Source organism: Physeter macrocephalus, chromosome 8 (genome assembly GCF_002837175.3).
Source record: "Physeter macrocephalus isolate SW-GA chromosome 8, ASM283717v5, whole genome shotgun sequence".
NCBI classification, from domain to species: domain Eukaryota; kingdom Metazoa; phylum Chordata; class Mammalia; order Artiodactyla; family Physeteridae; genus Physeter; species Physeter macrocephalus.
This window is the reverse complement of record NC_041221.1, coordinates 46,772,437-46,798,226: the sequence shown is the minus strand read 5'-3', so window position 1 is coordinate 46,798,226 and position 25,790 is coordinate 46,772,437. Positions and strand designations below refer to the sequence as shown.

General features: G+C 33.7%; 1 protein-coding gene across 1 annotated transcript in view; it reads right to left on the bottom strand.

The window, feature by feature from the left end:
* Positions 1 to 25,790, bottom strand: part of NIPBL (NIPBL cohesin loading factor) — a 200,997-nt gene that overhangs the window by 8,960 nt on the left and 166,247 nt on the right. The window contains exons 33-44 of the mRNA XM_028492844.2: positions 21,301 to 21,409; positions 19,654 to 19,790; positions 13,733 to 13,873; positions 13,517 to 13,610; positions 12,928 to 13,082; positions 12,375 to 12,465; positions 10,233 to 10,406; positions 9,663 to 9,853; positions 7,592 to 7,699; positions 6,907 to 7,107; positions 3,694 to 3,840; positions 1,713 to 1,987 (exon numbers count right to left, since the gene is read on the bottom strand). Coding sequence (XP_028348645.2) covers positions 1,713 to 1,987; positions 3,694 to 3,840; positions 6,907 to 7,107; positions 7,592 to 7,699; positions 9,663 to 9,853; positions 10,233 to 10,406; positions 12,375 to 12,465; positions 12,928 to 13,082; positions 13,517 to 13,610; positions 13,733 to 13,873; positions 19,654 to 19,790; positions 21,301 to 21,409 — 1,823 coding nt within the window. The remainder of the gene's footprint in view (positions 1 to 1,712; positions 1,988 to 3,693; positions 3,841 to 6,906; positions 7,108 to 7,591; positions 7,700 to 9,662; positions 9,854 to 10,232; positions 10,407 to 12,374; positions 12,466 to 12,927; positions 13,083 to 13,516; positions 13,611 to 13,732; positions 13,874 to 19,653; positions 19,791 to 21,300; positions 21,410 to 25,790) is intronic.

The window sequence follows — 25,790 nt, the reverse complement described above, 5'->3', positions numbered from 1 at the left end:
CACAGTGACCAGAATTATTGCTTACAAACCTGTTTCACACTATTAACAACTCTGTTTCAAAATCTTTCCAACTCCTTAGCACTGCCCCAAGACTTTACAAGATTTTAAATTATTCTGAATTACAGGCGTATCTTGGAGACGTTGTGGGTTTGGTTCCAGACCATAGTGATAAAGCAAATATTGCAATAAAGCAAACCACACGAATTTTTTTGTTTCCCGATGTGTATAAAAGTTACGTTTACACTATATTATAGTCTATTAAGTGTGCAACAGCATTATGTCTAAAAACAACATACATATCTTAATTTAAAAATATTTTATTGCTAAAATAATGCTAACTATCATCTGAGCCTTCAGTGAATTGTAATCTTTTTGTAATAGCAACATCAAAGGTCACTATAAAATATAATAATAATAAAAAAATTTAAATACTGTAACAATTACCAAAATGTGACACAGAGACAAAAAGTGAACAAACGTTGTTGGAAAAATGGAGCCGACAGACTTGCTTGATGCAGGGTTGCCATAAACCTTCAATTTTCAAAAAATGCAGTATCTGCGAAGTGCAATAAAACAAGGTATGCCTGTGGCTGCCAATATTTAACATCAAGATAGTTCTCATTAAAATCTGGATTATCTAGCTTCTCTTGAAAAGATGGAAGCTCTGGCCACATTGTTCCCACTCTCTTCCATGGCAACAAGCTGATGAACATCTGAGTAATATCTAAACCTTTTAGAAGAAACATGTTCTTTTCATTTTGCCACTGACCTACCAGGTCTACTTTACTCATTTCATTATCTGTCCCTACGCACATGTGACTTCATAGGGTTTCAATGAATGTGAAAAATATCCAAAATTCCATGGGTACAGGCAGAAAAGAGATACCTATAGTGATTGACGATGGGTAAAATTATAGGGCACTCTAAGTTATTAGTACTTTTCTATCTCTTACTTGATAGTGTACATTGAAGACTGCTAGACTGTTGGAACTGAGCCTAGTTGGTCTGCATCTATTCTTCATTCATAGCTCTTTTTATTTTTTATAAATTTTTGGCTGCGTTAGGTCTTCATTGCTGCGCACAGGCTTTCTCTAGCTGCGAGTGAGCGGGGGCTACTCTTCGTTGCAGTGCACGTGCTTATCATTGTGGTGGTTTCTCTTGTTGCAGAGCACAGGCTCCAGGCGCGTGGGCTTCAGCAATTGTGGCATGCGGGCTCAGCAGTGGTGGCTTGCGGGCTCTAGAGCGCAGGCTCAGTAGTTGTAGTGCACGGACTTACTTGCTACGCGGCATGTGGGATATTCCTAGACCAGGGCTCGAACCCATGTCCCCTGCATTGGCAGGCGGACTCTTAACCACTGCGCCACCAGGGAAGTCCCCACAGCTCTTTAAAAACTTGAATTTGTTATCTATTTTTAAGGTTAGCCTAATTCTCTAATATCTTTTTAAGGATATTAAGGATTTAAGTCCTCTAATTTATAATTTATAATTAATGCATTATCTCCAATTAGAGGAATAGTTTTCCTCTCTTCAATAACAGAATGGACAAATTATGGTAGATTATACAACAAAATAGTATATAGCAATTACAAGGAACAAACTCCTTTTTTAAAAATAGCATTTTTAATATTCAGCATGCAATCAAAACTGGGTTTCATATTTGTTCATTATTTGAACACAGCAAGTTTTTTCTCTCACTGCTTATGCAACCTTACCTATCAGAAAATCCACAGAGATTCTTCAAATGTTGTTTTAACATCAGAAGCAATAAAATACCCTGGGAGACATTTGCAAACTCAATTAAAGGAGCTGAATTTTCTGGCAAACATTTCATCACTGAATTTATATCATCTTCTGAATCTGAATCTGAATCTGAATCTACACGTTTCCGTGATTTCCGAGGCCTGGAGACTTCTTCTTCACTCTCGCTTGACTCATTTTCCTTACCAGGAGATGATTTTCTCTCTTTCCTTTTGTCTTTTACCATAGACTGAAAAAAAAGAGGAAATTATTCTGTCTGAAAAATAATAAAACAAAAATACCACTACAACTATACATATGCTCCATTTAACAGCTTCAAAAGCATCCTTATATTAATATTTTATATACTGAAACCCTCTGATTTTCCATAAATAACTGGGGACGTAACCCTTGGGGGAAAAAATTATGTTCCAAAACTAAATAAAATCCACTCCTTCAACCACTGTGCCACCGTCCCTAAACCATTCTGAAATATCATTCAAAGGGAAAGAATTTTCTTATAAGATAGTAATGAAAGATAAATTAGTTAGAGAAGTAACAATTTGGTATACAGGTAAGCCATTACAGAGGAAAAGAAGTAATTATAATTTAACTGGGGAAAATATAATAGGCTTGAATTCCCCCAGCTTCTATCAAACTCTCCCTTTTAAGAACTTTTCAGCAAGATAATGTACAACTTTCCTTAAATACTTAAATTCTGGTTTTTTGTACTTTATGAAACTGTTAGCTTTTAAAAAGAAACAAAGTCAGCTGGTTTCAAGGTGGAAAAGACCAGATTACAAAGCAATTTTCAAAATGTAACTGCTAAGAAATAAAACAGGAGAAACAGATACAAGTATATGTACAACAGTAAGTGAAGTAAAATAACATGATGGATCAAGTTCCTGGGAAATTATTAACCTCTCAAACTTTTAATGTGCATATTAAACAACTAGAGATTTTGTTAAAAATGCAAACTCTGTTTCAGCAGGTCTAGGGTGGGGCTTGAGGTTCTACAGGTCTAACAAGCTCTCAGGTGAAGCCAGTGCTACTGGTCTTGGTCTGCACTTCAAGTAGCAAGGGTTTAGATACTTCTGTAATTCCAACCCTTAGGTATTAAAAAGATCTCCCTGATTTACGAGTTTGACCAGGCTGAGTTTTGAGCACTACGATATTGCAAAATGAGATATATACTTATATCATCAGGTACATGAAAATACTCCAATTAATTTACAAAGAATGTAAATTACTGAGTGCACCTACTATGTACCCAGGGCTATACCAGGTGCTTTTACAATGAAACCAATTATATTTCCTTCTTAAAAACCATGAAAGAAAAGATACAAAGTTTGCAACAAAAAATTTAGTAAAGATTTTGGGCATACAATATGCCAACTCCATTATGATGCTGGTGTTCAGGGATAAGGAAATCAATAGTATAAATTTTGTGTTTACTTGTAAGTAAGCTACTTATATTTAATCTGTATTTCTTCAAGTGCACTACTATTATCTACAGCATTACCAGATTTATAAAATAGCAGTGTTTTAAAATGGGGTTTAAACAAATATATGAATGAACACCAAACACTTAAGGTCAATGCTTGAAGCGAGATAAATAAAGAAGTGGGATCGGGATGGTTTATCAAGAGAACAATCCGTGTGTGTGTGTGTGTGTGTGTGTGTGTGTGTGCGCGCACGCACGCGCACACGCATGTGTGTGTGTGTATAAATTCCACCTAAATCTGGAATGAAATGGTTTTAAGATCTTTCTTAATGGAAATGAAATGGCAACCCACTTCCTCTCCCCAATTCAAGCACTACCCAGATTTCAGTTAAGTTTATTTACAAAGGTTTTATATACCTATGAAAAGAATAAAAAGAACAATGAGAAACAAAACAGTGAAAATAGCATGCCTGTACTTTGAAAGATTAAGAATAGTAATGTGTGTAACTTACCTCCTTGAATGACTGCAGTAGGTTACTACCAGAAACTGAGAGTGTAATGTCTATATGATGCATTATAAACAACGGCTCTTCCTGTGTCTGGTATGGAAAACAGGCTAGATTGTCTGCTATATACAAGAGCATATTCACTTCTGTTTTCTGTAAATTTTAGAAAAAAAGGTACACATGTTTAGTGGATAATCTAGAAATCCATCACAAAAGCCTTTTTAGAAAAAATATTACAGGGCACTTTCACCTCAGTTAATGTTTCAGAATGAGAGAGAGAGTTGGGGAGAGGGAGAGGGAAGGAAGAAGAAGGGAGGAGGTGGAACAGAAAAGGATTTTACAGAATAATCTTAAACCCATTTTAAGAGATTTCATAATGACTTAAACCATGGTACCTTAAGAAGAGAAGGGGTGAACTTTTTTAGTGCACCCAAGTGGGAGTCCCTGAAGTTTTCTTATAGAGTATATAGAATCTTTATGATAAATCCATACCACATCAGAAAGTATACATATGAATTCATAATTATTTGTCATTGTGCCTCTAAAAGTTTAACCCATATGGAGATCAGTTACACACAGTTACTATTCTGCCTTCAAAAGTAAGTGGTAATTATAGTACTAATATGTGGGTTAAAAAAAAAAATCAAAGTTCATGTACTCATAAAACAATTGTCAGTTTCCTATGTGTACATAATTTAGAATATCAGAGTCATTCTGACGGTGCTACCACAGTTTCATGCCAAAAAACTCTAATGCTGGCAAATTATGGTTACCACTAGTTGTTTGCTTTAAAAGAAGTAACAAACTGAGATTTTCAGCATTTACACATGATGATACAGAATATAAACAGAAAGACATGTTAATATTTAAATTCCTTTAAAACATTTATAGCTTAAAAAAAAAAAGAAAAAATAGGCAATTAAAAAACACTCCTTCCTACCATCTCCTATCCTGCTGTCCAAACAACATAAAATACAGTATCAGCAGTAGTAATAACAAAAATCCCATAGGACAGATGGAATGAACTTGCTATTAGTATTCATGAGACCCCCACGTTATTTTTTATTTTTAAATATGTATCAATACCTACATGTTAAAGTTGGAAAAACACAGACAAGCCCACCCTCCTCTCCTTCCTGAAACCTTCTTCCTTAGTTTTCTCTTCCTAGCTCTTTGACTATTCCTCTTCCATCTCCTTTTCAAACCAACTCCTTTTCAAACTGCTTTTAGCAACATTCTGTTCTTTTAGGTGCTTAGGACAAAAATATTTCACTTATCCTTTGACTATTCTCACAGACTCTCATTTAATTTATTCCTTCCTCACAACGTTTCTTTCCTTTCCTACTGTCCATTCTTTTCTTTCCAATTTTCATCGTAACAGGTCAATCCCTTATTACCTTCTATGTGAACACAATGCTAAAAAATCTGTGTTCCTAAAATGCTCGTCACCTGTCCTCATCACTGAATTTAACATTTTCAACAGTTTTCCACTGTCTACAAGATCCTCCATTAACTATGCCTCATGATCTTGCTGCTCCAGTTAAATAACATCTATTCATTATTTCCCACACATTCTTTTTCTAAAAAAAATATTTATTTATTTATTATTTATTTATTTATTTTGGCTGCACCAGTCTTAGTTGTGGCATGTGGGATCTTCGCTGCAGCAGGAGGGATCCTTAGTTGCAGCATGTGGGATCTTTACTTGCGGCATGCATGCCGGATCCAGTTCCCCCACCAGGGATTGAACCCAGGCCCCCCGCATAGGGAGCATGGAGTCCCACCCACTGGACCACCAGGGAAGTCCCTCCCACACATTCTATCTTTGTACCTTTATTCATGTTTTTACACCTGCCCTGCCTTAAGAGTAGATCCATCTTATCCCCTAGGCCTTCAGTGATTTGTTCCTCCTCTGACATCCACTGTATTATGAGAGCTGGATTTCCAGTTTAGCATTTCACATGCTGAGGTGACAGAGCATCCAGCTAATGATATATAGCAGGCAATGAAACCACGTAGGAATGAAGCTCAGAAAGGAGATAAAGACTAGGGCACTATGGGTACAAACCACCTGGGACTCAGATTATGCTAATCTTAACTGTTAGTTCCTTTATTTAGTGTTCTATCCCTCCAACTGAAGGTAAGATCCAATGAGAAAAAGAGCACTATATCATACCATTTTGTACTCCTATCTAAATATCTTCCACACAATGAAAGCTTAATACTGATGACAACCCTGATGATGACTAAATTATAGTCCAAGTATTTCTAAAACAGAAGTTTGTTATATTTATTTGTTAGATAATATATCCAAAAATTTCATGTTGTACTTAAAAAGAAGAGGTCTAATAAGACATCTACATTCTGGTAATTTTAATTTTACTTTATTGAAAAAATCTGGTGTTGGAACAGCAACAAAGTCAAGCTATCAAGTGATTAAAATAAGAAAAAAATATTTCTTTCTTTTCTTTTTAAAGCTTTACACAATACACTAATTGGTAAGCTCTATGTGGAAAGATACCATATCTGTCCCATTTACTATTTTATCTTCATCTCCTAGCACAATGCTACCATAACGCAAATAGATGCCGAATAAATATTGATATAAAATGAATGAAAAAATTAAGAGATAAGCTTAAAGAACAGGATGTTTTATTTTCTTGCCTTATGGTCCTGGCCAATGCAACTTGTGCAATAGCCCCCTAAAGTGTCAAAATTGTAATTACACAAAAGTGGGCTCTTCATTAAAAGAGGTCAGGTTGAACAACCAGGGATCTTAGCAGCCAAAACCCTAGAATAGTTACTCTAACAGCATTCGAGTCTGACAGAAACAAGAGAAATTTCACTTCATCTATCTAACTATCTATCTATCTATCTATCTATCTATCTATGTAATCTATCCCTGGAAGTGAGAGTTTAGTACCGTAGCTTATTTAAAGGTATGCTTAAAGGAATTGCTATCAAAGTTTATAAGACACTCAGTATGGAAACACAATTATACTTTATCCCTTGTGTTTATTCTCATGCAAAAATTTCTCCTTCAATTTTGACTGTATACCTTGCAATTAACATAGACCTAAATAAACACATTTAAGATAGCCTCTATTATTTACTAAAATGGTAATATTTTAAAAATATTGACTATTAAAAGTTGACTACTTTAGGCATAAAATTTATAGAACACTTATTTTCTTAAAATAATAAGCTTTTAATACTTACTGCTGTGTCATCAAACAGGTTGAGTAAAGAAATTAGAAAGGCTCGTCTGTGTTGGCGGTTTCCACGGATCATGGAGTAAAGGTGTGAACACAAAGCACTAGAGGACTCATCTTGTCTGAACCCTCTTACAGGATCTTTTAGGCATGTATTGATTGCCTGTTGTACCTGGTAAGACATCTTCATACCAGCAACCGCTTTCATCTGAAATCAATAAAAGCCTTATTTTTGTCACAGAAATTAGAAGAGTCAAATTGAAAATATAATTTTGAGCATTATAGTTCGAGGCAAACTTCATTATTTGGTTTTCTTTAAAATAATAAAAATACTAGAATGCAAGTGCTGGAAGGAATACTGCAGATCATCTACTGCAATCTGCTCATTTTATAGAAGAAACAAATGGAGACCCAGAAGAGCCATCACTGCCAAGATACACAGTAGGGACTAGAACCCATGCATCCTGATTTTTATCCAGCGTGAATGCTGTACTGTTACCTCTAGCTCAATCTTAACAGTTAATTTTAAACTAGAGTAAACCCCCCAGGGGACAAACCTAGTTTCATGTTTAAAAGTAACTACTAAGCAAAATATTTTATTCTAATATGAATCTGAGCAGGACATTTGCTAAAGAAATGGTTTACCAAAGAATGATGTTTAAATTTAGGTTGCACAATTTAAAAATACATACATGAATAAATCCAGCATATTTTTTGTCTATTTCCACAAGCTGCTGATCAGCCTTGTTCCGCATAGCTGGTTCTGGGTCTGTGCCCATAGCAATTAAATATGGTACACACTGGAAATAAAAATAAAGAATTCATAAGACATCACCGTAGTAAAAGCTCTATATGTATCTTGACATATGTTAAAACTTGCTATATATCTGGGACATATGAATTTAGCTTTTTAGGCCTTCCTATAAATGCCACGGTTTAGTGTTTTTTTAAAAACTATTAATCTTCCCTTAAATCTTTCCCTTAAAGCAAAAAAGCACTGGAGTATCAGCAAGAAAATGATGTGGTGAAATTTAAGCAATTTCAGTGTGATTTTAAGGTTCTTTAAAACTAAAGGGCTCCCAGACTAAGAATATCCATTTAAGATTATGATATATACTACAAATGTGTAATTCAATAATTTTTCAAGCCTGACTGAATTTTCTATGTAAAGATAATAGAGGGGAAAAAGTAATTTATCTTCCATACTCAAAACTAGAAAAATATAAATTTTTTCTCACAAAGCTGATTTTAAATATGGCTTCAATGGTCAGACAGTTGGATAGCTAGTAATTTGGTAACAGCCATACTCACTGTACACTTCTAAAAGTCAGGAAACACCACTACTATGTTAAGTGAATCTGAATTAGATAGAGGTGAGGAGGTCAGAAAAACAACAAACAAACAAAAAACAACTTAAAAAAAGTAGACACAACACTAACTGAAATGGGTCATCATGAATTAAATCCTGAATTGGGGTGGGGTGGGGGGGAGAAGTCCACAAAGAATATTATTAGCTTAACTTACAAAATATGAAGATGAACTATATATTAGATAATATTGTATCAATGTTAAATTTCCTGAATTTGATGACTGCATTATGATTTTGTAAGAGAATGTCCTTGTTCTTAAAAAAATACACGCTGAAGCGTTTAGAGGTAAAGAATCATGATATCTGAAACTTACTATCAAATGATTTGGAAAAAAGTGTACTACTATCAAATGATTTGGAAAAAAGTGTACGTATTAAGAGAGAGAGAAAGCAAATCTGGCAAAATGTTAACAAATGGTGAAATATAGGTGAAGAGTATAAAGAAGTTTATTGTACCACTCTTGCAATTTTTTTATAATTGTAAAATTTAAAAGAAAAGCTTAAAAAAAGAAGATAATAAAAGCACAACCACCTGAGACCATTTAGAATACCAGCAAAGAGCCCTAAGTATCTAAAAAATTCAGGAGTATCAACACAGTACTGTATACTTTATTAAGTAATCTTGCCCTGAATCATGAAGAATAGGCTAAATATGCATTACTGTGTTTTGTTTCAGGACACAGGGAAGAACACAGCATAACAACATAGAGCATATTTTAGAAAAGTTCCGCAAAACACAGCCAAAATAAAAATCTTGAAGGTACAGGCTTCGGTTATCTAACAAATTTACTTCTGACCCCTATGGCACTCTCCTGAACATGTCAGATGGTGAATACTACAACATCAGAATTAGCTGCCAATCCCCTGTAGTACTAATATGTCTTGAGTACATCATCTAGTCTACACATTGGTGTTTTGAGGTGTTGGGTACTTGATATTACTTCCAATTAAAGATGAAGGAACTGAGTTCAGATTATATAGGTTATTTTTCTGTGGACTAAAATCCACGCTGTTTAAGACAGATTATACTCTTAACCCCAGTTACATTACATACGGTTGGTTCTTAGAGATAAGAGTCATTGTCAATTAAAACATATCTATCATTTCAGAAGAAATAATTTGGAGTACGTATTCTACAAATATAAATTGGAAGTTTGTTTAATAGAGATGTTATGAATATCTGGGTATTTTGCATATATTCTTTTGCATACTTTTGCATAGTAAAGACAACCTAAAAGATGGACTAAAACTTGGATTCTTAAGAGTTTGGGACAAAAAAAAAAAAATCAACAACTAAGAGGAATAAAGAACTACTTATTTTCTCATCACCATGTCTTCAAATGGCAACAAATTTGGCTCTTTTGCTAAGTGCTGCTGCTATAAAACATACTTACCTGAACTGGATGAATAAGACCTTGGTTTAGAGTCAATGCAATGACATTTAGGGCAAAGTGGCGTACACTTGATTGGGTGTGAAAAAACGCCTCAAGCACCTGTTTGAGGTAAAGCTGCATGATGGAACTACTCATCCCTGAGGAAACATCACCCATTTCTTTTAAATCTTCCTGTTTTGCAACCTTCTTCCCTACAAAAGGAAGTAAACATACTAAGAACATGTATATTAACTTTACTAAATACTCTAAATTAGGCCACAACCAAAAGCACAAAATGTTATAGCTGGCCCAATGGTTCTCAATTTTTTTTTTTTTTTTTTGGTGGGGGGTCTGTTAAGAGACTCCTTTGAGAACCTGATGAGAACTATAATCTCTCTCCCTGCATCAAAATGTTAACGTCTGCACATATATTAAATTTTATAAACTACTTCAGGGAGTTTATGAAGGATTCTTCTTTAACTAAACTCCTTGACCTAAAATTCCTTATCTATTAGATATCTGGATTAAAGAGTCATAGGGTATGCTAACTGCAGCTACACTGTGCATTTTTGAAAGTATGTTTTTACTTACAGTCTCTATCTGCCTGCTGCATACGTGTATCTTCTTCTTGTAGGTAGGTCTGGAGGTTTTTTAACACCTGTATTTTTAAATTTACTGAGGAGTTTTTATCAGATAAAATATTATTGTATAGATTTTTCACCTCTTGCTCAAACATTAGACTTGGATGCTGAATAAAGGCAAATCCTAAAGAAGAGAGAAAACAAAAATTCTCTTGATATATTCATATTAAAATTAAATATAACATTTAATGAAAATGTTGATAAATTATATAAACAGCTCCTTATTTCAAAAATTAAAACTTAAAATGACTGGAAGAATATGCTGGTGGCCTTACCTAGAGACGTATTAGAGCAGGTACTTCTTTCCCCATGAATTAAAAACAAGAAATTGCATTTCAAAGGAGAATTTCACACAAGAGGAAACCTTGAGGAGGGAGCAGGGCCTAGTGGCTAGGGGAGTGGATTAGGAGTCAGGAGTCTTGGGTTCTATTCCTGGCTCCACCACTGACTTGTAGTGTGACCTTAGGGGAGTCACATAATATCTCTGTGCCTCAATTCTCCATCTGTAAAATGGGGACAATAATATTTACCACCCACCTACCTCAATGGGATATTTTCAGGATTTAAGAGGTAATGTCCGCAAACATTTTTTAGATCCCTAGCAGAAGGTACTACCTTGGAGCTATTAAAAATATATATATTGAAATATATTCATTTGATGAAATGGAATAATTCTAAAATAAAGCTTAAAATCTTCTATTTCTCATATGTCATTATAATTGAAGCCACAATGCTGAATTCTACAACCACAAGTTAATAAGCAGCAAAATAATATTGTCCATGTTTATTTGTACAAAATGCTTATTTATGTGAGATAAAATGAAGATCCTTGATGATAGCAAGTATTATGGATGCCAAATAACAAACTAAATTCAAAGCATAGAGTGATCAGATAACTAGCCCAAGGTGACACAGGATAACTATGGCCCAGGCAAGATGTTGTTTATTAACTAGTCTAAAGGCACTATTTTCTGGATAGTGCTGCAAGTTAAAATTTACACTCTTTGTTCTCTGGATTAGATGTAACACTATTAGTTTTTGCCACTTTATAGAATGTATGTCCAGATTGAATATTCAAAGGTATACATTTGACTTAAAAGATAATACTCTAACAATATAACTCTCTAGTAAGTGATATCTGAATTTTTACTATATTTGCTATATGTAATTTTCTGAAAGAGATGAAGGAGGAATAAGATATTAAGATTTAAATTTATTTAAAGAAATCAGTAAACATTTCATGAAGTTTGGGTGACTTAGAAATGTCAGCAACTGTCCATGAATATTAAATTATAAACCTTGCTAATGCTGCCAAAATAAAATTTCTAAATAAGTTGTTAACCTTACTGAGTAGCTGCTTTACATGTATTTGTACAAAACAAAACAAACAACAACACAAAAACCTGGAGAGAGTGCTCTTCTTCTAATTTTTTTACAGTGCATTCAATTCAGGTACTTTCATTCTATCCTTCTCATATTTTTCCCATATACCAATATTTTTCCAGATAAGCCACAAAGACCTAACCTTCTGCAAAGACATGTATTTATTACATCAATGATCCCTGAACAATAATACAGGAAAAGTATACATCCAAATTGTTCCTGTGGGGTTGTTTACCCTGTGCTTCTATATAAATAAAAGTTTGGGTAGACTGCCCATTGTTTTCACTTTAGAAGAGGCAGACACATATAATGACAAAACTTTGCAAAGAAAAAGAACAATTTAAAAAATATTCAACAGCACAAATTCTTCTATATCACCTTTCTTTATTAAAGTATTTTAATGAATGTTTTTATGAAACCCTATGAATTAGGGGTAGAAGAATGTATTGTTATTGTCATCTCTATTTTACTAATGAGGAAACTGACAAATAGAAGTTACATGACTTGCTCAAAGTCACCCAGGAAGTCACTGGATGAACCAATAATGGAACCCAGTTGTTTTAATGCCCAGACTTATATTCGAGATACCAGATCCTACTTTAAACAAAAACATACTTAAATAACTCAACAATTTAAATTCACAACATTTTAAAATTTGCTCAACCTCTCAAACAACTAAAAAATATGAAGAAATTTAGACTTATCTTACCTAAACCAATGATAGCTTTTGTTTGTACTTCTTCATCTGAATGCTTTGTGAAATACATCAATAGTTCAAGTACCTTATCCTTTATGTTAACCTAAGGGGGAAAAAAAAACATGTTAAAGTGTATAAGGAAGAGTTAACTTAGATCGGTTTTCAACTATAAAGGAAAAAAATACCTAAAAGCAAACAATGAGAACTTCCACATGTGAACTTTACTAAAGAATAATTCACCAATACATTTATAAATCCATGAATTTTAGAACAGTGGCATTCATTGAGAATGCTTAAAAAATGAACTGCTGCTGACATAAACAGTGTGCCTACTAACACAAAGCTGATATAACTTGTGTAAACTTATCTTATTATGGACCGGTAACGAACAGTTCATGGATCAGAAGCCAGTCTGAGGACCATGTTTTGAGTAGCACTGTTTCAGAATTAAGCCAGACTACCCTAATGCCGCCTTCATCCTGAGTCATTATAGTCATTTTCAATGCCCAGGGTCACACAGTTCTGTTTTTAAAGCATACTAAATAATTAATATTAGGATCTTTACCTTACTGTTGCCTTTAAAATCTTCCAGATCAAAATCAAAATGCCGACATAGTGCTCCAACAGTGAAAAGGGATCTAAGAAGTGCTGGTTTGTTTGTTAGCAGTGAAGTGTTATTTGGGTCCTCTTGGTGCTGACTTTTTAATTTTGAAATGGCACCTAATAAAATAAGTAATATTTATTTATAACAAACCCTCTATCCTTAAATTGTTATGTTCAAATAATTACTAATAAATTAAAATTAAATTTTACTAACGGTTCTAAGTATTAAACGTCTAGAAATATAAGAGCATTCCATTGAGCTTAAAAGAATTAATGTAAGAAAAAATTGATATTTAACTTTTATTTTACATAGTAGGCAAAAAACTTACCAACATTTACTTATGAGGAGATAAATTTCTGAAGTAATTATACTGGGTTATTAAGGGAATATAAAAGATACCAGAAAATATTGCTTCTGAGAGTGGACTGGAGAGGACAATCACACCTCTTATAATTCCCTTGATACTACCTTTTATCAGATGTGTTAAAAAGGAACTGTATACACTGCAGGATCTAGCAGAATAATTTTAAAGCCCAGGCACTGAACTTACCATAGTATCTATTGAAACAGGCCCACACAAATTTAAAATTTTGTGTCACTTTATTTACAACTGCCCCAAGACAGCTTACACAATGTTGCACTACCTAAAAGAGAGAAAATGTTACTGTTTAGACAAAAGTTAAAGACAAAGGTAAAAACACATGATTAAGTTATCATTTGTGAATTATATACTGATCAACACAGAGATGGTAAAGTGAATGCTTACAGTCATGCCATATTTGATGATAAGCTTCATTAGATCTTCTTCAATAGTGGCAAGGAAAGTTTCACTCGGATGCTCCATCAGTGGTACAACCAGCTCTAGGATTTTTGCAACATTGCAGATAACCATGAAATCATTTTGTGTCTATAAGGATAAAATTAGTGCTTTATGAAAAACAAAATCTGAAAACAAACTATATATAGCTTTACTTAGTTGGGAGGTTTGGTATTATTTATATACATATGTATATTTATATAAAGCTTTTTTTCAAAAAAACATTATTAGAAAAGAACTTCTTTAAAGAATGAAAGGAAGAGCAGCAGATAGTGACAGGAACCTGGATTCTAGCTCTGTCACTAACTTACCATGTGATCTTTGGGTCACTTAATCACAATGGTACAGTTACTCTTTTTCTTCCTAAAATGCACTAACAGTCAATTCTGAACAATGGTGTTTAACTAACAGAGTATTTTACCAAGACTGGTATCGTTTTCAAGATTAGTATTTTTCAAACTAGGGTATGTTAACTCAGTAGCTCTCAACTGAGGGTGACGTTGCCCCCCAATGGATATTTGGTAATATATGGAGACACTTTTGGTTGTCACAACAGGGGCACGGGGGTGCTACTGGCATCTGGTGGATAGAGGCCAAGGATACTGCCAAAAATCCTACAATGCTCAGAATAGCTCTTGACAACAAAGAATAATCCGGCCCTAAATGTCAACAGTGCTGAGGATGAGAAGCCCTGTGCTAACCCTTCTTATGATAGATGAAAATGTGGAATCCCAGAACTAGGTATAAGGCTCCTTTATTTTAAAATTTAAAATATATTACAATTTTTTTTAATTTTAAAAGTTTTAAAGCTGCTTAAAAACTAAGCGGTTTAAAAAATAGGTAGAACATTAAGAAACGATAAAACAAAGGGGACTTCCTTAACGGTCCAGTGGTTAAGACTCTGCACTTCACTGCAGGGGGCGCGGGTTTGATCCCTAGTTGGGGAACTAAGATCCCACATGCCAGGCAGCACGGCCAAATAAAACATCTTAAAAATAAATAAATAAAGTAAAAGCTAGTGATTAAAAAAAAAAAAAGGTATTAAAGGATTTACAGTAAAAAGTCTCTTTCCTACCCCTGTCCTCCAGTCACCCAGTGGTGTCCCTGCCCATAGGCAACTGAAGTTACTAGTTCTTTCCTTTCCTTTCCTCTTCTCTCCCTTCCTTCCTTCCTCTTTCTTTCTTGACTAAGGTTTTAACATATGTTTTTTTATCTAGCCAAGTTATCATTCCTTATTCTTTTTAAAAAAAGATTTATTATTTATTTATTTTATTTATTTATTTTTGGCTGTGTCAAGTCTTAGTTGTAGCATGCAGGATCTTCGTTGAGGCAGGCGGGATCTTTCATTGTGGTGCGCGGGCTTCTCTCTAGTTGTAGTATGCAGGTTTTCTCTTCTCTAGTTGTGGCGCGCAGATTCCAGGGTGAGTGGGCTCTGTAGTTGTGGCGTGTGGGCTCTGTAGTTTGTGGCACGCAGGCTCAGTAGTTGTGGCACATGGGCTTAGTTGCCCTGTGGCAACGTGGGATACTAGTTCCTTGACCAGGGATTGAACCCGCATCCCCTGCATTGTAAGGCAGATTCTTTACCACTGGACCACCAGGGAAGTCCCTCATTCCTTATGCTTAAGCAACAGGTTTTTGACACTCATTTTGAACTCTTTGAGCTTATTATTACCTCACTGGTTAAAAACTTTCTGACCTTACATTCATCCTTCCTTTCAGGATACACACAGGATTAAATAAAAAAATAGGCTAAGGCTAAGATGAATATTTTTTTTTCTAAGTAACATAGATATCCTATTGTTCCCTGCCATCTCCCACTCCCACCTCCTTTAAGCAACAGGGGATGAGTTAAAGTGGGTGTAGGGATAAATTAGTTTTTGTCAAGTAAGATAAATTCATTTGAGAATCACTGCCAAAATTTTACTTAAAAATATGTAGTAAAAAATTTTTGAAACATAACTGGCTTGAAAAATCAAGTAAATGAAGTATCTTAAATTCTAGAAGGAAAATTTTAATGAAGACGTAAATCATGAAGGAAAAGAGCTGTAGAATATAAGAAGTATTTGAAATGAATATACATAAGATAGTTCAGTATCTCAAACATTTAGATTAAAGAGTTTTCAAAAAAAGGTCCACAATTCAAAGGTAAAATGGGCAAATGATAAGAACAGTCAAATCACAGAAAATCAAGTCCAATTGGTTAATATCATAAAAAAGATGCTCAACCTTCTTAGAAATCAGGGAAGGGAAACTGAAGCAACAATGAACTATATTCTTTTACACCTGTTAGACTGGCAAAGAGTACAAAAATGACACAGATTGTCATTTACTGGTTTCCAAAGAGGCTATGAAACATGTCCACCAGCAATCTGGAAAGATGTATTCAAAACCAAAACCAAAACTAAAAAAAATTCCTTCAATCTGGGAAGTTAATTATTCAGAATCTATCCCAAAGGAAAAAAAGCACCAGTATTTAAAAGTATATGAATAGGAATGATTATTAAGGAATTGTTTGTAGTGGCTATCAATAGGAAACAATGTAAATAAATATCTGCCAAGATGGAAAATGGTTAAAGAAATCACAGGACGTCCATTAAGATGAATAATATGTAGCCATTCAAAAGGATGAATTAAACATATATCAGTTGTTTTGAGATTAGTAAAAATGCCTAACAGATATGTATATAACATGACCTGATTTTTAAAAAATCTGGTCAACCATTTGTATATGTGTCTATGTGTGCCTGCAATTATAGAAACATGGATAAAGTGGCAAGGATATTCCAGATTGCTTATCTTGAGAAGAGGAGGAATAAAGATGGTGGTAGGATATAAAAAACAAAAACAATTTTAAAATGTGTCTATTATATTTATGAGATGGACTTATTTATATAAAACTTTATATTGGTGTATATAAAAAAATATGTATATATGCATAACAAATTATACAAAACATTTTCAAAGTAACCTTGCTTTAAAAAATATTGACTGAAACGAGGACAATTTATAGAGGTTCCATTATAGTTCAGATTCTAGAGGCAAGCCATGGTGTTGAATTCTAGTTTTGGGACCTGTTAGCTGTGCGACACTGGGCAAGTTAGTTATATTCTCTAAGCTTTTGTTCCCTTATCTGTAAAACTGAGATAATAACGGTACCGACTTTAAAATGTAAATGAGATAATGTATGTAAAATTCTTCACAGTGTCTGGCACTGTGCTCAATAAATATTATCTATTATTATTAGCCACAGATTACTTATTAATCAATTTATTTCTGGATCTAACACCAAGATCTAAGCCCTAAACATAGAATTAAATGATTAAATGTTGTCTTAAATGTTGTTTTAAGAACTATATATATATTATATATATATATTATATAATATATATATATAAAAAATAAATTTATTTATTTTATTTTATTTTTGACTGCATTGGGTCTTCGTTGCTGCACACGAGCTTTCTTTAGTTGTGGCTAGCAGGGGCTACTCTTCGTTGCGATGTGTGGGCTTCTCATTGCGGTGGCTTCTCTTGTTGCGAAGCACGGGCTCTAGGCACGCAGGCTCAGTAGTTGTGGCTCGCGGGCTTAGTTGCTCCGCGGCATGTGGGATCTTCCCGGACCAGGGCTCGAACCCATGTCCCCTGCATTGGCAGGTGGATTCTTAACCACTGCGCCACCAGGGAAGCCCTATATATTGTTTTATATATTGTTTTTAATGCATTTATCTTCTGGTACTTTCCTCAGTCTTTAAAATTTCTCAGGACATCCTGAAGATTTTCACCTAGAATTTGTTAATTCAGATTGCCAAAAAACCTGACCATGGCAACAAAACAAATTTAGTAAACAGTTCAAATTAACTCCTTAGGAACAATGGGGCATAGTAAGTAAAAAACTATTTACATTTATAGGTTTTTAGAGTATTTTAAAATTTAGTGTTATAATAAGCCATTTAACTCACCATGCTGTTATGTTAAGTTGCTAGATTATCTTACTCAAGTAATATTTAATCTTCACATTTGATTTTAGGAAAACATAGTATGTGTAATATTAACTTAAAAGCCTAGCATCTCTGACGATCCTAGGTCTTCCATATTCAATATACTGATATGTTATAAACATAAATAAAATATATCAAAAATGACAAATGAAAAGCAAAATCAGAATCCAAAAGACAGTAAATTTCTCAGTGACAGGAACTCTGTCTCATTCACCTTTTAAGTCCTAACAATAATTACATCGTTTATTAAGCATTACTGAGGATTTAGCTTGAGGAGTTCACAAAGAAATGGGACTTGAACTTTATTTATAATACATCAGAAAAATGATGTTTGTAGATAACTTGCCACAAATATTAGAACATACATTTGAGTACATAACCCAGTTGATCTGTCAGTGAAAATGACTGTCATCTGTCAGTGAAAATGTGGATGACACAATGTGAATTCTAAATTTAAAATATTTACTACATGGTTTATATAAGAGAAAAATAGGACAGCTCTAATACTTACACTACATTTAGTGGTAAGATATGGTTGCATAGTCATGGCATGTTTAACCATGAGCTGGGGTCTTATTTTGCTGAATAAGAACAAAGTGGTTATGCAAGCTACCAATCGTCCAGAATTCACACCTTTATTGTCAGAGTCTGGAAAAACAAACAGAGAAATAAGACACTAAAATATGACAAGGCAATGGAAATTATACAGAATATTATTTAAATTACTCAATACTATCCCCTGAATAGATTCAGTACATGCCTGAATACAACAGATTAGCATTTCTTATGATGCTAGACTTCCTGCATTTCATTTTTTCTTTGTTATATAATATTACATGTATTAAGGGGCTACTCTTCGTTGCGATGTGTGGGCTTCTCATTGCGGTGGCTTCTCTTGTTGCGAAGCACGGGCTCTAGGCACGCAGGCTCAGTAGTTGTGGCTCGCGGGCTTAGTTGCTCCGCGGCATGTGGGATCTTCCCGGACCAGGGCTCGAACCCATGTCCCCTGCATTGGCAGGTGGATTCTTAACCACTGCGCCACCAGGGAAGCCCTATATATTGTTTTATATATTGTTTTTAATGCATTTATCTTCTGGTACTTTCCTCAGTCTTTAAAATTTCTCAGGACATCCTGAAGATTTTCACCTAGAATTTGTTAATTCAGATTGCCAAAAAACCTGACCATGGCAACAAAACAAATTTAGTAAACAGTTCAAATTAACTCCTTAGGAACAATGGGGCATAGTAAGTAAAAAACTATTTACATTTATAGGTTTTTAGAGTATTTTAAAATTTAGTGTTATAATAAGCCATTTAACTCACCATGCTGTTATGTTAAGTTGCTAGATTATCTTACTCAAGTAATATTTAATCTTCACATTTGATTTTAGGAAAACATAGTATGTGTAATATTAAAATAACAGCCTAGCATCTCTGACGATCCTAGGTCTTCCATATTCAATATACTGATATGTTATAAACATAAATAAAATATATCAAAAATGACAAATGAAAAGCAAAATCAGAATCCAAAAGACAGTAAATTTCTCAGTGACAGGAACTCTGTCTCATTCACCTTTTAAGTCCTAACAATAATTACATCGTTTATTAAGCATTACTGAGGATTTAGCTTGAGGAGTTCACAAAGAAATGGGACTTGAACTTTATTTATAATACATCAGAAAAATGATGTTTGTAGATAACTTGCCACAAATATTAGAACATACATTTGAGTACATAACCCAGTTGATCTGTCAGTGAAAATGACTGTCATCTGTCAGTGAAAATGTGGATGACACAATGTGAATTCTAAATTTAAAATATTTACTACATGGTTTATATAAGAGAAAAATAGGACAGCTCTAATACTTACACTACATTTAGTGGTAAGATATGGTTGCATAGTCATGGCATGTTTAACCATGAGCTGGGGTCTTATTTTGCTGAATAAGAACAAAGTGGTTATGCAAGCTACCAATCGTCCAGAATTCACACCTTTATTGTCAGAGTCTGGAAAAACAAACAGAGAAATAAGACACTAAAATATGACAAGGCAATGGAAATTATACAGAATATTATTTAAATTACTCAATACTATCCCCTGAATAGATTCAGTACATGCCTGAATACAACAGATTAGCATTTCTTATGATGCTAGACTTCCTGCATTTCATTTTTTCTTTGTTATATAATATTACATGTATTAAGGATAAAGGACAAGGAGGCTGCACTAGGGAAGGCAAGTTTTACACTGAGGGGAGTAGGACTGAAGTTAAAAAGTAGAATGAAAGTTGGGAAATGTAGAGATGGAATTTTCAGAATAAACATGGTGTTGATTATATCTAAAACTGGATGGAAATGAGTATGGGAAAGAAAATTAGCAAAGGAGGACAAAGACAATTTAGCTGAGGTGATACTGTGTTTAAGGGTACTGGGGAAAAAAAGAGATGCTGCTGTGGTAGAAGGATGTTAGAAGACAGGAATGATAAGAAGGTGGACCAGTGCTATATTAGAAAAGTAAACAAAATGCTGTTCAGGTGAGAGGAAAATGTTGCTAGTTAGGAGATAAAATGTTTCTTGGTTCTCAGGAGTTTTTAGAGGAGATTAGAAACTTTTTAACATTAAGTGACAACAGTATCACCCTTAAAATCTAGGATAGGGAAAAGTAGGGGAAACAACAAAATATACAAAGAAAAAGAGGTAAACATGGAAAATGAAAAAAAAATTAAAGAAAAAAAAACTGCAATAAAAATATAAAGAATATCAACAATTTTACCGTAAATGATACCTCTGTATAGAGGCAACTGGCCCCCAATTCTGAAAACTGACTGAGGCTGACTATGTTCCTCATTAACGTACGTTAGGGGATGGGAAATAATGTTAGTCTTGTGTGCTTTTAAGCAATAGATATCAATTATGACTTTTATAGTTTTATATAATTATTTATATTTTCATTAACTTCAATTTTGTGACTGATAGTGTGATAAATAATATAAAATATTAAATATTTAAGGAATTTCTCAATTAAAAAAATATTAACAGCTTTCTAGGTCAAGATTAAGCACATTTAATATAATAATTATAAATGATATTAGGTATATACTACAAATCTTTTAAAAACATTTTAATAATAATTAAAACAATTTCATTTTGATAGAAAATTTTATATAATTTAAAAGATACTGAACAGTTTTTGGATGAGTGCATTTAGCTAAATACATATTAGCCCCTGGACTTACTTTAAAAATTCCTATTCATTATGACATCTAAAATTTTATGTGCTATTGAAAGATATGTGGAAGAGATAAGTCCTATGCTTTTATTGTACTGCTCTAGATAATATTACTCAACCATAACAATATAACCTAGGATTCAACACCAAACAAAAAACAGATTTCATTTAAAAATGAAGTAGTTTATTAGGCTAAGCAGAGCTAGAGGCAAAAATGAGAAATGTGCCCAAAGTATTTTAAAATATCTTATAAAATCAACTTAACGACCAATATATAAAATGTCTTACCAGCTAGAGATTCCTCATATTTAAGAATGTGCTCAACTAGGTTATCAACAAGTTGAGTACAAGCTTTCTTCACAGGTTTATATGAGGAATCCTCTTCAGACTTCAACAACTATATATGTATATATATAAAAAAAAAAAAATCCCAGTATAATTATTCATTAGACAATAATAATATAAACGCATTAAATGTGTCCATAAGTAATAAGCTTTTCAATTGGTTATTAACAATACTGAAAATGCAAATTAATAAACAAAAATATGTAACAAATATTTAAAAATCTTATAAACCAGTAATTTATAGATAATTTCAAACAATTTTAGTATGAAGTTATTTAAATTGCTATGTGTAGGACCTAAGGTAGAATATGAGAGAAATGAGAACGGTGACCTTCCCTTAAGAATACCACTCAATGTTAGTTGAATGATTTTAAAGAATGAGAATTCCATTCCTTATTATTTCAAGTTCTTTGATGTCTCAAAAAAGTATATTATGGGTTAATTACATTTTTAAAATAATTGTAACTACATCTGAATTGCACCTTATAATTCACAATTATAAAACACAAGGCTGGATTTCTTTCCTGTGTTATCTTTTACCAAGTTATTAATAAACAATGTTAAAAAAGTGTTACAAATAACGATATGAGGAAAAGAGATCAGTCTAACTATAGCCAAAAAATAAAACCAATCCAATCTTTCATAATAATCAGAGGTCAATGGTAAAGTCATCTAAGGTATATCTGTTTTGTTAATAAAGAATAGCTAATACAATTCTGGGGCTATTAAAGAAACTGAAATGTTTAATTTCTGTCAAGAGTTCCAGTACTGTCCAATGTAACTTTCTACAATGATGGATATGTTCTATATCTGTGCTGCCCATTATTGCTGCTACAAGCCACATGCAGCTACAAAACACTTGAAATGTGGATAGTATAACTGAGGAATTAAAAGTAAATAAAAATTCAAGTTAATTTAAATGAAAAAACGTGTGGCTAGTACGGGACAGCACAATTTTAAACTTTCACTACAATATGCGTGGATGATTAAAACTGACAGCAATCAGAATAACATATCACACACATTTCCCCTGCTCCCTCCAATTTAAAGAAATAAATCAAAGCAAGAGAACTTCAATTTACCCAGTTACAACTCTGAACAGCAAATTCTCCTTGTCTTGCTCTATAACTCAACCTTAAGCAGCTATTAAAATTATATGCTAGTCTGGTCTTTTTCAGGCAGGAGTAGAAAACAATCTCCTTGCCTGTTTTTTCTTTCTGCTCTCCAAGACATCAAGTATACATAAAAGTATTAATCATAAATTTTAGTTCATGACATTGCCAATACTGGTATGTGTCCTTTTAATTTATTTACTTATAAATATAATGATGCACTATGAACCTAACTCAAGAATATTTCCAATAACATATTTCCCAGTGCGCTCCTTCCTTTATCCCATCTTCCTGTTTAACGTTCAAGGTACCACTTATCAGGAATTTTACCATTTCTTTGCTTAAAAAAAATTGTCTAAGCTAAATACTGTTTATAGTTTTGCTGGATTTTCAACTTTCTGAAAGGTATCATACTGGATGTAGTCTTCTGGGATGTGCCTTTTTCACTCAACATGTCACTAACTGTAATCCAGGTTGTTGCATGAAACTACTTTATTCATTTTCACTGCCATACGACAGGCCGTTGTATGTCTATACTGCAATTCATTTATCCATTCTTCTGAAGATAGGTTAATTAAAATTTTAGTGGCATAATGAACATTCTTGTCTCCTGGTGCACATATGCAAGATTCTCTTGGGTATATACCTTGGCGTGGAACTACTGGGTCATAGGATATACGAAATGTTCAACTTTATGAAATAATACTAAATTTAAAAACTTTTGTTGTAATATTTTCTCAGCACCAGTGTTTAAGAGATGCTATTTAATCCATCTTTTCTCCGTCATTTGTTATCACCTAACTTCAACTTTTGCCAGTCAAATGGGTGTAAAATGTGGTCTTGATTTGTATTTCCTATATTACTTATGAGGCTGAATACCTTATAGGCCAGGTATGCTATCTCCTCTATGAACTGCCTATTCATGACTTTCTCCTGTTTTCCTACCAGGACTCCTGCCTTATACTGGTTTGCAGGACAGGAGTTCTTTACATATTTTTAACAATGATCCTTTGTTAGTTATATGTGTATCAAATATCTTTCCCAGTTTGTGACTTGTGTTTTCTTGATTCATAAATGTTCCTCATTTTAAGGCAGTGAAATTTATCAATCTTTCCAGGTTAATGGATTTTGTGACTTAAGAAATTCTTCCCTAAGAAAGGTCAAAAATATATTCACACATATACTTTCTTCTGTAAGTTTTAAAGATTTCCTTTAATCTATATGGAATTGACTGCTGAGCTGAAGAATTAAAAAAAAAAAATCCTAATGGATAGCCACTTGGCCCAGTCTCATTTATTGAAAAATCCATGCTACCTTAATTCTGTATCTCTAAAAATAAGTCCTGATATTTGTTAAGGCACATCAGTGTCCCTGCATTTTCAGAAGTGACAATTATTTTCAGCTCTTTACTTTTCCATATACATTTTTTAATCACTTTGACATGTTTGATGAATACATTTTGTTCTTGATTTTGATGAGATCTTTTAATATCTTTCCATTTTGCATGATTTTCATTTTAGGTTTTATAGTTTATTCTCTGTCAGATTTTATTCCTAGTTTACTAGAAGTTATCATTCAAGGGTATTAAATTTTATCAACGATTTCTCCTGTATCCTGACATGATTATTTTTTGTTTAATGTTAAATCATACACACGTGTGATGTTAAACCAGCCCCATGATATGCACGCACAGATATATGTATATATGTGTGCATACGTATATGTAAACATATACACATCTCTATCCATCTTTTTGATGCATTTCAAAGTAAGCTGCAGACATCAGTGTATTTCCTCTTTTTTCCTTTTGAGATAAAATTTACATGAAATATGTACAAATCTTCAGTGTATACTTGCCCGGTTTTGTTAAGTGTATTCACCTATATAAGTCAAAATCCCTATCAAGATAAAGGACAGTCTTTCTTCATCTTTAACTTATATCAGAATCATCTGAAGACTTTGTTTAGGTGGGCCCCTACTTCAGAGTTATGGATTAATTAAGTCTGGGGTAAAGTCTTAGAACTTCACTTCTAACAAGTCACAGGTAATCTTGATAACTTTTAGAACCAATGATATAGATTATTACCATCACCCCTGAAAGTACCCTCATTTTCCTTTCCAGTCAATCCCTGGCCCCCTGCAACCACTTTTCTGATTTTTTTTCCAACATAGATTAGTTTAGCCTCTCCTAGAGCTTCATGTAAGTGGAATCATAATATGTACTCTTCTGTGTAAGGCTTCTTTCATTCTGCATGTTTTTATTATTTACCTATGTCGCTATATGTATCAACAGTTTGTTCCTTTATGATATAGTGTGCTATTAAGTTGTATGGATACATCAGGTTTTTTTTAACCCATTCACTGGCTGATGGAGACAGAGACAGTATTTGACTATAAACTCAGGCAGGAGAAATCAAGCTGCACCTTCAACACTTTGCTTAGAAATCTCCTCAGCTGAACATTCAATTTCATCACTTGAAGGTCTACCTTTCACAAAACACTAGAACAGAAACACAATTTAGCCAAGTTCTTTTGTCATGTTATAACAAAGACTCACTTTTCTCTGTTGACTGATAGCATGTTCCTCATTTGCATCTGAGACCTCATCAGAATGGCTTTTAACCATCCATATTTCTACCAACATTCTGTACATGATTATATATATGCTTTAAAGAGAAGGAAGCTTTCCCTATAGCTCTTCTCTTTTCTTTCTGAGCCCTCATCAGAATTGCCTTTAAATGTCTTCACAGCAATATCACAGTTTTTTTCTAGCATGCACCTCAAAAATCTTCTGGTGTCTACCAACTACCCAATTCCGAAGTCACTTCCACATTTTTAGGTATTTATTTCAGCAGCACCCCACTTATTGATACCAATTTCTTAGTATGGGCTGCGTTAACAAATACCAAAGACTATGTGGATTAAACAATGGAATTTATTTCTCATAGTTCTGAAGGTTGGGAAGTGCAAGATCAACGTATGGTTGGTTTCTGGTGAAGATCCTCTTCCTAGCCTGCAGATGGCTGTCTTGTTGTATCCTCACACAGCAGAGAGCAGAGAGGTAATTTCTCTCATGTCTCTTCTTAGAAGGACACTAATCTGATTCATGAGGGCCCCACCCTCATGACCTAATTATCCTCCAAAGGCCCCATCTCCTAATACCATCACACCGGGGATTAAGCTTCAACATTATGTATTTTGGAGAGACACAAACATTCAATCCACAGCATTCTTTGAAGAATCCTCTTGAGGAAGGAGTTCCATGCACTACTGAAAATTTATACCGTTAATCCTTTCTCCAACCTTCCCCCAAAAGGAACC